Below are 13,872 nucleotides of genomic sequence, written 5' to 3' on the forward strand. Positions count from 1 at the left end.
TGTAGAAATATTTTATTAATTGATAACATCTTAAAAATTGCAGAAAACTCATGGATGTGCCTTTAAACACTCTGACCTGACTTAACCTGACCTGTCTCGCTTAGATCAGTTTGTTAACTGAAAGTAGCATTTCCACGAAAAGTAACACGTCACATACCAGGGAGTATTCAGCCACAAAGAGAAACAGAAATTCGGCAACTCTGAGAGCTCAAAGGTATTTCTGACTTTTATTTGTAAATAATGTTATCAGACATGGCGTGTGTTATTTTGTTTTGACGCTATGGGAGCCGTTATCTGGCTGTTGTACATAATAAAACTACTAGACTAGGGCGTACAGTCAAAAGTGGGTGGGTTTGTGGTGATTGTTACCTCGATAGGTCAGTGGTTAAAGGTCATACATGCTGGTACACACACACACACACACACACACACACACACCCTGCCCCTATCTCGTACTCTTATCTTTATGTTCATATCCGTCCAAATATCCGTCTAGCTCTCAAACGGTAGAATACTCGGGCTAAGGTTCTCCATACGTTTCAAGCATAAGGCTACTTGACTGATTAGTCCTAGTAGGTGAACTATCAAGCATAAGGCTCGACTTGACTGATTAGTCCTAGTAGGTGAAATAACAATGTATATATATAGCAGGGCCGCCCGAACGATTGTGACATTTGGGCGGCGGACTAACGATGTAGAGGGCCACGATTGTGACATTGAGGCGGCGGACTAGCGATGTAGAGGGCCACGATTGTGACATTTGGGCGGCGGACTAGCGATGTTGAGGGCCACGATTGTGACATTGGGGCGGAGGACTAGCGATGTAGAGGGCCACGATTGTGACATTTGGGCGGCGGACTAGCGATGTTGAGGGCCACGAGTGTGACATTGGGGCGGCGGACTAGCGATGTTGAAGGCCACGATGTGACCCGAATTTGCTAACGGGGTCCGGGGATATGCTCCCCCTGGAAAATTTTGAAATGTAGATAACGGTGTTAATGGCTTCTGGACATTATAAATAATATTTGATTGTGATAAAATGTGTTGCTATTTTATATTTTAAAAAATGCAAATTATATAGTAAAATATTAAGGAGCGTTTAGTTATATTTTTAAAACCTTTTTGAAAGTGTATAAATGCATTCAGGCCACACTACTGGAAGGCGCTTCTTTCCATGACCCATGACCCATGTTTTGTTTGTTTCTTTGTTTGTTGTTGTTTTGTTGTTGTTGTCTTTTCTTTTTTTCTTTTTTCTTTTTTAATGATTGGTGTCTCCGATGATGTCTCAGATATGCCATTTGTGGTTTTCTTTTTTGCATTACCGGTACTCAAAATTTTCCGAATTTGAACACAGCAAAATGCACTGCCTACAGATTTCATATCCAAGCTGTCCTCATGTACATACAAAACCATCGGTTGATTTAACCTTTTCTGCAACGTACTGATAGTAGATATGTTTTTACTCTTCGCAAGGCCGAAAACGAACGTTCGCTGCTGGTTGCACTGGTTGCGGGCATCACTAAAAGTGTGTTGATCAGTGTCATGATTTCAGAGAAATGCCAAATATAAAGTTAGTTCCGTAGAAAAACGATTCAGTTTACAATGGACATAACCATATTGAGTTTTTAGATTTGCTATGTTATTGTCTATTTGATGTCCGCAAATGTTTTCATTTTTTACCTCGACAGACAGACAGAGACAGACAGAGAGAGAGAGAGAGAGAGAGAGAGAGAGAGAGAGAGAGAGAGAGAGAGAGAGAGAGAGAGAGAGAGAGAGAGAGAGAGAGAGAGAGAGAGAGAGAGCATATATCAGCAGTTACAACCCACGTCAATACTACTTACTTGTACTGCGTTGCATGTTACAATTCGTTACGATAACACTGCTCTGTGTGATGTTACCTTTAGTAAGTACGGTAAAATAGACGAGGCTTCACTAACCGGCTGTTTAATAATTCACGTGTTTTACCATACATATGTGCAGTAACAAGATTCATTTTTCTCATATGAGTGCTTTAGCTTTATGTGCGAAATCAACCGTTCTTTTCTTGTGTTGATGTTGCTATCGTAACATTGCTATTGTTTAACTTTCCATAATGAAACTCGGTGAAACTGAACAATAATAAAGACGAATTTAATTTATTATCTTCTTTTCAAGAGTTTAACAAGTGTGGTGTAAGACATCAACGTGTTTGAGTAACCAGTTTGTTTCCTTAGATTCTAACCGACAGGTGGCGTGATTAGGAACACAAGTGAATTCGATCGGAAAGAGAAAAGGAAGAAAGGAATATTTTATTTAATGTCGCTCGCAACACTTTTAATTACGGTTATATGGAAATTCGACTAAGAATCACAGTGGTAATTGGAGAGAAAATCATACGCGTACGGGCTTTCAATCAGCTCTTTGTCCGAATTTAATGAAAATGCCCGAATCTGTATTATAACATTTATTCGTATTAGCATTGCTACCAAACCGCTAAATAATGAATGAATGCATGTTTAGCGACACCCCAGCTCGAAAAATACATCGGCTATTGGGTGTCAAATTATGGTAATGCAAACAACAGCAATACAAAAATTCAAGATTTAAACAAAAACACAGTGTACAGAACTGTGCAAAAATACAAATATCACAGATAGATACTGACTTTTACTCAAAATTTCAATTTTGTGCTGTATTGGCCATTCTCAAAGAGAATGTTACACCCCTACACCACGGTGAGGTTACAGCACGCGCAGGGGAAACGGCTAAATAGTGCTAGTGCTGGAAACGAATCACTACGCATTTTTATATGTAGAAATACATGGTAAAACATCCTCAGGATGGCACATTTTGTCCGAATATCTCTATAATTTGTACCCGAATTTGAGATTTTGTGTTTTTTAATCGTGTTAAAGTGTCGTGCGTTTTTATATATCAATAACCGTACTAAATTAAGTGTCGTGTGATTTTATATATCAATAGCCGTGCTAAAAGTGTCGTGGGTTTGTATATAGATTGATAGATAGATAGATAAACGTGCTGAAGTGTCCTGCGTTTTTATATATAAGTAACCGTGCTAAAGGAAAGGAGATGTTTTATTTAACGACGCACTCAACACATTTTATTCACGGTTATTTAGCGTCGGACATATGGTCAAGGACCACACAAATATTGAGAGAGGAAACCCGCTGTCGCCACTTCATGGGCTACTATTTTCGATTAGCAGCAAGGGATCTTTTATATGCACCATCCCACAGACAGGGTAGTACATACCACGGCCTTTGTTACACCAGTTGTGGAGCACTGGCTGGAACGAGAAATAGCCCAGTGGGTGCACCGACGCGGATCGATCCAAGACCGACCGCCAATCAATCGAACGCTTTACCACAGGGCTACGCCCCCCACCCCGTGCTAAAGTGTCGTGGGTTTGTATATATAGATAAACGTGCTAAAGTGTCGTGGGTTTGTATATATAGATAAACGTGCTAAAGTGTCGTGGGTTTGTATATATAGATAAACGTGCTAAAGTGTCGTGGGTTTGTATATATAGATAAACGTGCTAAAGTGTCGTGGGTTTGTATATATAGATAAACGTGCTAAAGTGTCGTGGGTTTGTATATATAGATAAACGTGCTAAAGTGTCGTGGGTTTGTATATATAGATAAACGTGCTAAAGTGTCGTGGGTTTGTATATATAGATAAACGTGCTAAACTGTCGTGGTTTGTATATATAGATAAACGTGCTAAAGTGTCGTGGTTTGTATATATAGATAAACGTGCTAAAGTGTCGTGGTTTGTATATATAGATAAACGTGCTAAAGTGTCGTGGTTTGTATATATAGATAAACGTGCTAAAGTGTCGTGGTTTGTATATATAGATAAACGTGCTAAAGTGTCGTGGTTTGTATATATAGATAAACGTGCTAAAGTGTCGTGGTTTGTATATATAGATAAACGTGCTAAAGTGTCGTGGGTTTGTATATATAGATAAACGTGCTAAAGTGTCGTGGGTTTGTATATATAGATAAACGTGCTAAAGTGTCGTTGGTTTGTATAGATAGACTTGCTGAATGTGGTCACATTCCTAGACAAGTCCTACAAATGAGGTTAAATGCAGCATAGAAATCAAGACTTATCTCCGATTAGGGCTATTCTGATGTTTATTGTTTTTTTCTTTATAGATACACGTGCTAAAGTGTCGTGAGTTTTATATTTGCCAGTCTTCACATTATAATTTATTAATACCCTTTTTTCTATGATTTTTAAAAACTGTAAATTGGAAGTAAACTTCATTCACGTTTTATGTCGTCATCTGTATTATTATCTGGTCATTGAAGTTATATTATTATAATAACTTCTGGCAAAACTGTCTTCACATATACTTGTTAAAGATATATAGTCCTTATATGTTTTAACATAAACAAATATTTCTCGGAGTTTGTTTATATATTCATTAAACGTATGAATACGTATTTTGATTTCTTAACGAAACAATTTTACGATTATAACCAGTCGTCATGACCATTAGATAGTATTACATCAATGCATAGATATTTTATATTTATACACATTTAAAATAAATATGATTATAAATGTCAAACAGTAATGTGTTCGTACACTTCTCAAGTTGAATTATATCCAGACGATTGTGCGTATTATCTCTCTGTCATCAATAAGCACATTTAAAATAAATATGATTATAAATGTCAAACAGTAATGTGTTCGTACACTTCTCAAGTTGAATTATATCCAGACGATTGTGCGTATTATTTCTATGTCATCAATAAACACATTTAAAATAAATATGATTATAAATGTCAAACAGTAATGTGTTCGTACACTTCTCAAGTTGAATTATATCCAGACGAGTGTGCGTATTATCTCTATGCCATCAATAAGCACATTTAAACTAAATATGATTATAAATGTCAAACAGTAATGTGTTCGTACACTTCTCAAGTTGAATTATATTCAGACGATTGTGCGTATTATCTCTATGTCATCAATAAGCACATTTAAAATAAATATGATTATAAATGTCAAACAGTAATGTGTTCGTACACTTCTCAAGTTGAATTATATTCAGACGATTGTGCGTATTATCTCTTTGTCGTCAATAAGCACATTTAAAATAAATATGATTATAAATGTCAAACAGTAATGTGTTCATACACTTCTCAAGTTGAATTATATTCAGACGATTGTGGGTAGTATCTTTGTCGTCAGGACGGGACGTAGCCCAATAGTACGGCACTCGCTCGACGCGCGGTCGGTCTGGGATCGATCCCCGTCGGTGGGCCCATTTCTCGTTCTAGCCAGTGCACGAAGGCTGGTATATCAAAGCCCGTGGTATGTTCTACCCTGTCTGTGTGATGGTGCATATAAAAGATCCCTTGCTGCTAATCGAAAAGAATAGCCCATAAAGTGGCGGCAGCGGGTTTCCTGTCCCATTATATGTATGGTCCTTAACCATATGTCTGGCGCCATATAACCGTAAATAAAATGTGTTGAGTGCGTCGTTAAATAAAACATTTTTTTTTCTCTCTCTCTCTATTTCATCAATAAGCGCAATAAAATGTCAAAGCATTGTTGACGTCACGTCAAAGGAATGTTCCCTAATTTATGTAACCTCTTCGGCAATTTTCGTAACGGAAAATGTCTAAATAACATTGAAATGCGCACCTCCAGCACTCTCCCACTGGATCCGCGCCTGACAGAGATTAAAAGTAAAATTACGTACAGTAATAATCCATTGTCCGTCACCGGAAGGATTGAGGATGCAAACAATATTAAGTACATAAAATATATTCGTGCAGTAAAATGTGAGCCAGTTATTTGTCAAATTTAACCTGTAGGTAATCCTTATTGGATGTTTTAATAATAATTAAACCCCCAAAATAATAGTAAATAAAATTATGAGGAATGGGCTGACGTTTTATTTTGGGGTAGGATAAGGGTATTTATGTCAAGGTGAAATCATTACATTTTACAAGAACAATGAATATTTTGGTCAATTAGACTGTCACTTTAAGTGAACGTATCTTAAAACTACAGGGGCGGGACTTAGCTCAGTGGCAGAGCGCTCGCTTGATGCGCGGTCAGTTTGGGATCCATTGGGCTATTTCTCGTTACAGTCATTGCACCACGTCTGGTATATCAAAGGCCGTGGTATGTGCTTTCCTGTCTGTGGGAAAGTGCATATAAAATATTCCTTGCTGCATTAGAAAACATGTAGGGGTTTCCTCTGATGACTACGAGACATAATTACCACATGTTTGACATCCAATAGCCGATGATTAGTTAATCAATGTGCTCTAGTGGTGTTGTTAAAAAAAAAAAACTTTCTTTTTTTCGTTCCAGCCAGTGCGCCATTACGGGTATATACAAGGCCACAGCAGGCCTGTGTGCTATCCTGTCTGTGGCATGGTGCATATAAATGATCCCATGCTAATTAAGCTGATGTTTTTTACTCATTCCAACCAGTGCACCACAACTGGACAAACGCCGTGGTATGTGCTTTCCTGTCTGTGGGAATGTGCATATAAAATATTCCTTGCTGCGTTAGAAAACATGCAGGGGTTTCCTCTGATGACTACGAGACATAATTACCACATGTTTGACATCCAATAGCCGATGATTAGTTAATCAATGTGCTCTAGTGGTGTTGTTAAAAAAAAAAAAACTTTCTTTTTTTCGTTCCAGCCAGTGCGCCATTACGGGTATATACAAGGCCACAGCAGGCCTGTGTGCTATCCTGTCTGTGGCATGGTGCATATAAATGATCCCATGCTAATTAAGCTGATGTTTTTTACTCATTCCAACCAGTGCACCACAACTGGACAAACGCCGTGGTATGTGCTTTCCTGTCTGTGGGAATGTGCATTTAAAATATTCCTTGCTGCATTAGGAAAAAATGTAATGGGTTTCCTCTGATTTAGTCAGAATTACCAAATGTTTGACATGCAATAGTCGATGATTTATTAATCAATGTGCTCCAGTGGTGTTGTTAAACAAAACCCTCCACAAAACAACAAAACTTATTACTGGGTACGAAATTCAACCTTCCCCACTTTCCAGGGGCGGGACATACTAGCTCAGTGGTAAACCAATCGCTTGATGCGCGGTCGGTCTTGTATCGATCCCGGTCGGTGGATTTTGTTCCAGCCAGTGCGCCATGACTGGTATATAAGATGCCATAGTGTGTCCTATCCTGTCTGTGGGATGTTGCATATAACCGTTATAAAAATGTTGCTGGTTTTCTATTCACTCGAGCAGGAATTTTAGGGGGGGGGGGGGGGGGGGGGGTGGTTTGGAGTTATAAACTGTGGCTAGCGAAATTTATAATGGGTCAAGTCATGCTCCACCGGATTTTTTAATTTAATTTTTTTTTTACCTTGGGCAGAGATGGGTTTCGACCTTCAATACCCTCGCTATGCACATGCGCCCGTTTCCTCTGTAAGATTATATGTCGAAGTTACAAATAGTTGTTACCAATAGTTGTTATTTATAAATTAATTTGATCTAGTGGTGTCGTTAAATAAAACAGACTAACTTTTTTCACTTTTCATATGAAACAATATTTTGTTTGCATTTGTTGATTTTAACACTCGTAAAATACGTGAGCACGTTAATGTTCTAACCGGACGCGTGCGACGCGAGCGATGCGGGCAATGTTTTTAGAAACCATTGATTTTAGTTGCTGCATCCTAACCGCACGCGTACGGCGCGACAAATTGATGTCGTCGAGCGACACACATATATTAACCAATCAAACAACTTTTACTTGGCGGTTTCCACTGTTGATAACAATTTTTATAAAAAGGACTGTCGTTATGGTCGCGTCTGATTAGAATATCATTCGATTCTTGCATTCGATTCTTGCATTCCGAAAGTTAGCAAAGATGAAGCAAGTTGCGTGTGCCTGCTCTCTCGAGCTACCCCCCCCCCCCCCCACCTGGGGGAACTCATTGCTTCATACGGGACACTACTGGAATACCGCATCACGTACACCGGGCCACGGGCTACCGTGACCTTGGTGTACGGGGACCCAGTGAAGAAACCACCTAGGAGGAGAAGGAGGAGGAAGACGGACGCGCCAGGGGCGGACCGGGCGAGGTCAAAACCGGTAGCTCAACTACCGGCGGCGACTTTTCCGGTTGTACCCCCCAAGCCCAAGTCAACACCAGTGAGGCCAGCTGTTCCAGCTCTGCAGGATCCAGTTGACGACTCGCCAGTGGCGGACACGGTCTTTAACCGGGCCGCGATGGAATCGCCACCAACAACTCCGATAACTTCTACCCCCGGGATTCCAGCGATGCCACCCCCACCCAGGAAGAGTGGCGCTGTAGAGTCCCAGGCCCGTCGTTGGAAAACGAAAGGCGATGGTGTCACCAGGCGACCAATCAGCCAAGCGAAGTCCGCCGACACAACCGCCCCCACCTACTTCATCTCCAGTGAATGACCAGCCCTCCGAACAACCTTGGTCACTGCAGGCCGGCAAGCTACCAACACGCTACTCGAGGCTGGTGAAGACTAACATTGGGGATGTCCGTCAGCTCCTTTGTGGACCGACCCCGGAATCTTATCAACCTCTGCCACGAACTGAAGGAGAGTTCTCGGTGCGTAGGATCACGATAAACGATGGGCGAGGGATCTGCCTCACCGTTCGCCGGAAGGGACTTTTCAACCAAGGGATGCTTCTCGATGAAATGGACAACCCGACCATCCACCGCGTCATCAAGACCGTTGCCGGGGAAGACTACCCACCAATCACCGAGAGCATCGCCAAGTCCGCAAACCGGTTCGCCCTCACCCATCTGGACTCGTCCCTATTCATCGCCTCTCCGTGACGACATCCCCGCTAACAACCTTTCCTAGGACAGGTAACAACCTCTTTTTTTGGGCTAGTTAGACTTTAAACGTTTTGGAAGCAGTTCAAAATTCTTATGTTTATTTTTTTATAAGTAGTCTAACGCATTTTATTTTGGTGCCCGTTCAATTGCTCAAAATCACCTTAAAACCTTTTGGCTGAGCAGTCTTAACTATTTTGGGTTAAATTTTAGAGTCCGGACATGTTTTGGATGCAGTTACTCTTTGTAGACTTAGGTAAAATACAGGCTTCACCGAGGAATCGAAATTCAGCCAATCAGAGCACGGCTCCCACTCGGTGTACTTCAAGTTTACGAAGTGTCTGCTATTTGGTCCGCGCACGCGTTGACCTTACTAAATGGCTTTATTCCAAATTCCGCCCACCTCAAACTTACCCCCCCCCCCCCCCTTCCTGCTCCGGAGTTAGTCACTGGCGAAGTCAGAGGCTAAATCCGTGGCGGGCGTGCCTGAACCTTCGTGGATAGGGGCACGTAAAAAGAGTTGCCCGTTGCCCGATTAGAATATAAATATTGTCGCTTGCATTGCTCGCGTCTCACGAGTGCGGTTAGGGTACAGATTTACAGATATACTTGTGCTAAAGTACTCCATACTTTTCAAGAGCAAGGCTACTTGGTATAGTAGTACTACTACCAGTAGAGCTGTTATCTCTATCGTATTGTAGATATGCATGATAATATATTGAAAGATCATAGGGGTAATATTTGTGTGTGTGTGTGTGTGTGTGTGTGTGAGAGAGAGAGAGAGAGAGAGAGAGAGAGAGAGAGAGAGAGAGAGAGAGAGAGAGAGAGAGAGAGTAGTTGTGACAAAGTACATTAAATTCAGATTAGCAATTGTTGTAACTTTGTTACTAAAATTAGAGCAACAGTAGCAGCAGTTGCAGTATGGTGCCATTAAAATATTGATAAGGCTATATTTTTTGTCAAAATTAGACCCCATCCCATTCCCCGTAACGCTCTATAACGTTGGACCATACACGCTCAAAATATATCACGTAAAACTTGGAGACACCCCATCCCCCGTAACGCTCGGTAACGTTGGACCATACACGCCCAAAATATATCACGTAAAACTTGCAGACACCCAATCCCATTTACAAACAGGTCATGCGATGGGCGTAATACAATTTTAACTTACTGTTTTGTCATTTAATGAAATTGCAGATCTATACGCATTTCAACTCGATTTATCACTCTTATATATTGTATGTATATGCCTACCTACCTACGTTAAATATTGTTGCCGTGACAGATCGTTTATAAAATAAATAAATACAATATAAAAGATTTTAGTAATAAAACGTGTTACGTTACGCTGTTACATACCTACACCCACCCACCTGTTCGAGCGTTGCATAATATTTGAATGTCCCCTATATGCATTTACAGACACAAGATGGAGGAGAAGAAAATAGCTCGTCAGACTGAGTCGGATTTTATTGAGAGCTGGCAGAGAGGAAAATCTCTCTCTCAAAGTCTGGTGTACGCACGTGACCACAAGATTATGTGTGACGTCACATTCAAAGTGGGTGAACACAAGAAGTCCATCGAGGCTCACAAACTGATTCTGTGTTCACGTAGCCGCGTCTTTGAGGCGATGTTGACTGGACCCATGGCTGAGCAGGGCAGCATTGTGATCCCGGAAGTAGATCCTGATATCTTTGAGCAGTTTTTGACGTAAGAACCATATCCAATTACAAAAAAATACATACATTAGTGCGAATGATGCATTATAATAGAACATTGATCAGTTGGTGCATTATACAAATTATATAAATTAAGACAAATACAAACTAAATAGTATGATATTTAATAGCAATATTAATAATACTATAAAAATGTCGTTTTGAATGTGGGAACGTACATGTATACACACACACACACACACACACACACACACACACACACTCGCTCTGTGTCTCTATGTCTCTGTTTCAGTGTTTCTGCTTATATAAAATATGGCATTCCTTTTTCTTCACATGAAATAAAATATAATTTTATTGTACAGGTTCCTGTACACCGATGACGTCATCACGGATGGTAACAATGTCATTGGCTTGTTATATGTATCGAAGAAGTATGACGTCAACACTTTAGAAGAGAAATGTCTGACATATTTAGAGACATCAATGACGTCAAAGAATGCGTGTTTCATCTTGGAACAGGCTCATATCTACGAGGAAGAAGATCTCAAAGAAAAAGCTCTGAGCTGTATTAGAAACAACGGGGACGCCTCTTTGAAGTCACGTGATGTTGTTCACCTGTGTCGGGGCTGTTTGAGTGACGTCATACAGTCAGATCAGCTGATAGCGAACGAGGAGACGGTGTTTGAATCTGTTCTGTCTTGGAGTGAGAGCGCGTGCAAGAGTCAGGGAAGGGAGGTAACTCCTCAGAACAGACGAGATGCTCTTGGAGATGCCGTGCTGCACGTGCGGTATCCATTGATGTCTCAGAAATATTTCTTTGAAACGGTTTCGACGACAGAACTGCTGACAGCGTTAGAAGAGAATAAGATAATGAAGTATTTTTGGTGTCCTGGCAAAGATGTGTCACCTTTCAACTCGAACCAGAGGAACAAGTTGACTCCTACAGGGATAACAAAACAAAGGATTATACGACGGTTGAAAAAAGTGACGGGTAGGGATAGTTGGTCATGCCCAGGGATATACGATGATGGAATCATGTTTTGCATCAATACCGATGCATCACTTGCAGGATTACAGTTATACAGTGCACACGACAACACGTCACAAACATATGATATCAAAGCGTTCGTAACTAAAACCTCGACAGATGAACTGGTGGAAGGATCACAGATAACACAAACTGTTGTAGCTGACACTAAGACGTATGACGTGTACTTTGCACGTGCTCTACAGCTGGTCAAAGATGAGAAATACAATCTGATTGTAAACATCACAGGACCAAACACACACAGTGGCGTGTCTGGTAGATCCAGAGTAGATGACGGCGACTTCATTTGTTCTTTCTTTGATTACAAGAAATCAAGACACAGCAGTAAGGAATCTAATGCCACCAGTGTTAACAGTGGACAGATTCCTGGATTACTGTTTCTAGTTTAAGACGACATATTGGAGATGTATATTCAGGACTATCAAACTTACTGTCTGGGGTATCTGGACTGATGTTGATGCAGAACAGATCCCGTGATTGCTGAATTTGAAATTCCTATTGCATAATTATTGTTTTAATCTTCTGTCGGTGAAGAAGTCGGAACACTGAATTGCTTACCTTCGTGTGTGCTGTTTAATTAACAGTCAAACGAAACGATTACACAGTACATTTATGTTGCAGAATATTGAAAAAAAAGCTGTGGCGTACAGTTTAAAACTAACTAGATACTTTGCTTTACAAGGCGCGCGCGCGCATGTGTATGTGTGTGTGTGTGTGTGTGTGTGTGTGTGTGTGTGTGTGTGTGTGTGCGTTCGTTCGTGCGTTCGTGCGTGTGTATATGTATGTATGTGTGTATTTGCCTAGTCATGTGTGTGGCTGTGTGTGTCCTGTGTGTGTGTGTGTGTGTGTGTGTGTGTGTGTGTGTGTGTGTAATAGAAATTTAGAAAATGATGTTGCTTTAGTATAATCATAAAGTGTAATAAATCATGAGTAATCACAATTAAATAACATGCTGTTAAAATGAAAATAAATGGAGTGTTTCAAAATGACAAAAAGAGAACTTCGATATGTATTTTTCACTATTCAAAACTGAAACCCAAAACTGTAATGCGAATTACCTACTTTTTCAATAATAAACGATTTATGCATATAATAATGTCGCAAACACACCCTGCGAGTGTGATTACACAGATAAAATGTATCAGGGTTCGTTTGCTCGAGTCATCAACCTGAAACTTCCATTAATAAACACTTTAATGAAAATGAACACAAAATACACTTTATAATTAAATAGTAAACTTTATTTCTACTAGTAAATGCTAAGTTCCCAAGTGTGTCCTTGTTTTGACTTTATTCAACTAAACCTCTTTCTAAATTCCTAAGTTTGTCCTTGCTTTATTTATGTAAGTAAATCGCTAATGAAGGTTACTAAGTAAACTCTAAATCCTGGTAAACTATTAAAGTTAAGATCTGGTGGTGAACTACACAACAGTGTTCGCCAGTTCTGGTGGTGACAAATCTAACTTCTGTTGCAATAACTATACCCCAGATCTGGTGTTCACCAGATCTGTTGGTGGCAAATCGAACTTCAGTGACATATGCCATCTAACTTCTGCCTCCGGTGACTAACCCACTATACTGTTGGTGACCACTTCTGCTTGAATAACTATATGCCAGATCTGGTGGTAAACTATAAACATTTTCCCGTCACTAGATTTTCAGGCCTGTTGCAAGGGGGGGGGGGGGGGGGGGTCGAGGGGACGGACCCCCCCCCCCCCCCCTCGTTGGATTGAGGGTACCGCTCAAATGAAAATACAAATCGGATTTTATATATAAAGGTCCTTGTCCTTATATGACCGGAATAGCGTAGCCGGATTTGCTACCCATCGGACTCCTCAATCACCAAATCAGTTATAGGATGTCTTTATTTACGTATTTTAACAAAACAAAGTGATAGGTAAACTGTACTGTTAGCATTAACCATTTTAAGGTATGTTCTTGTGGATGGTGATAAATATATTAATGGATAATGAAAACACCCCCCCCCCCCCCCCCCCCCCCCCCCCCAAAAAAAAAACAAAGACAAAAAACACACCCACAAACCCAAACAACAACATTTTGGATCAATTGTACAAACATGTTGATTTCGTTCAGTGGATGGGAAAAACTTATGAGGGATACTTATGTGTGATAGTTATGTGGGATGCATGTCAATCGATAGCCCGGGTACTCTGCCGTTCTAGAGCTACACGGACATGTAGACGGTTATGATCGCTCTCTCAGCCAGATATAACTATATTGCGAAGTCAGTGAATGGCTGCCTACCACCGGGTAGGCAACGATTCCCGCTCTAATACAACACTAGCCCTACGTC

General features: G+C 40.5%; 1 protein-coding gene across 1 annotated transcript; it reads left to right on the forward strand.

The window, feature by feature from the left end:
• The first annotated feature begins 96 nt into the window (after positions 1-96).
• LOC121386624 (BTB/POZ domain-containing protein 6-like) lies at positions 97-12,316 on the forward strand. The gene is made up of 3 exons (XM_041517590.1): positions 97-214; positions 10,254-10,541; positions 10,873-12,316. Exons 2-3 carry the CDS (start codon positions 10,261-10,263, stop codon positions 11,945-11,947), a joined length of 1,356 nt encoding a protein of 451 aa, XP_041373524.1. The 5' UTR covers positions 97-214; positions 10,254-10,260; the 3' UTR covers positions 11,948-12,316.
• The last annotated feature ends 1,556 nt before the right edge of the window (positions 12,317-13,872 follow it).

Source organism: Gigantopelta aegis, chromosome 12 (genome assembly GCF_016097555.1).
Source record: "Gigantopelta aegis isolate Gae_Host chromosome 12, Gae_host_genome, whole genome shotgun sequence".
Taxonomy (NCBI): Eukaryota; Metazoa; Mollusca; class Gastropoda; order Neomphalida; family Peltospiridae; genus Gigantopelta; species Gigantopelta aegis.

What these genes read in the sequence shown, in the direction of transcription:
- LOC121386624 (XM_041517590.1), top strand. Translation starts at nt 10,261, where the DNA reads ATGGAGGAGAAGAAAATAGCTCGTCAGACTGAGTCGGATTTTATTGAG. An exon ending in ATCTTTGAGCAGTTTTTGAC is followed by an intron (nt 10,542 to 10,872) that starts GTAAGAACCATA and finishes TTTATTGTACAG; the next exon opens with GTTCCTGTACACCGATGACG.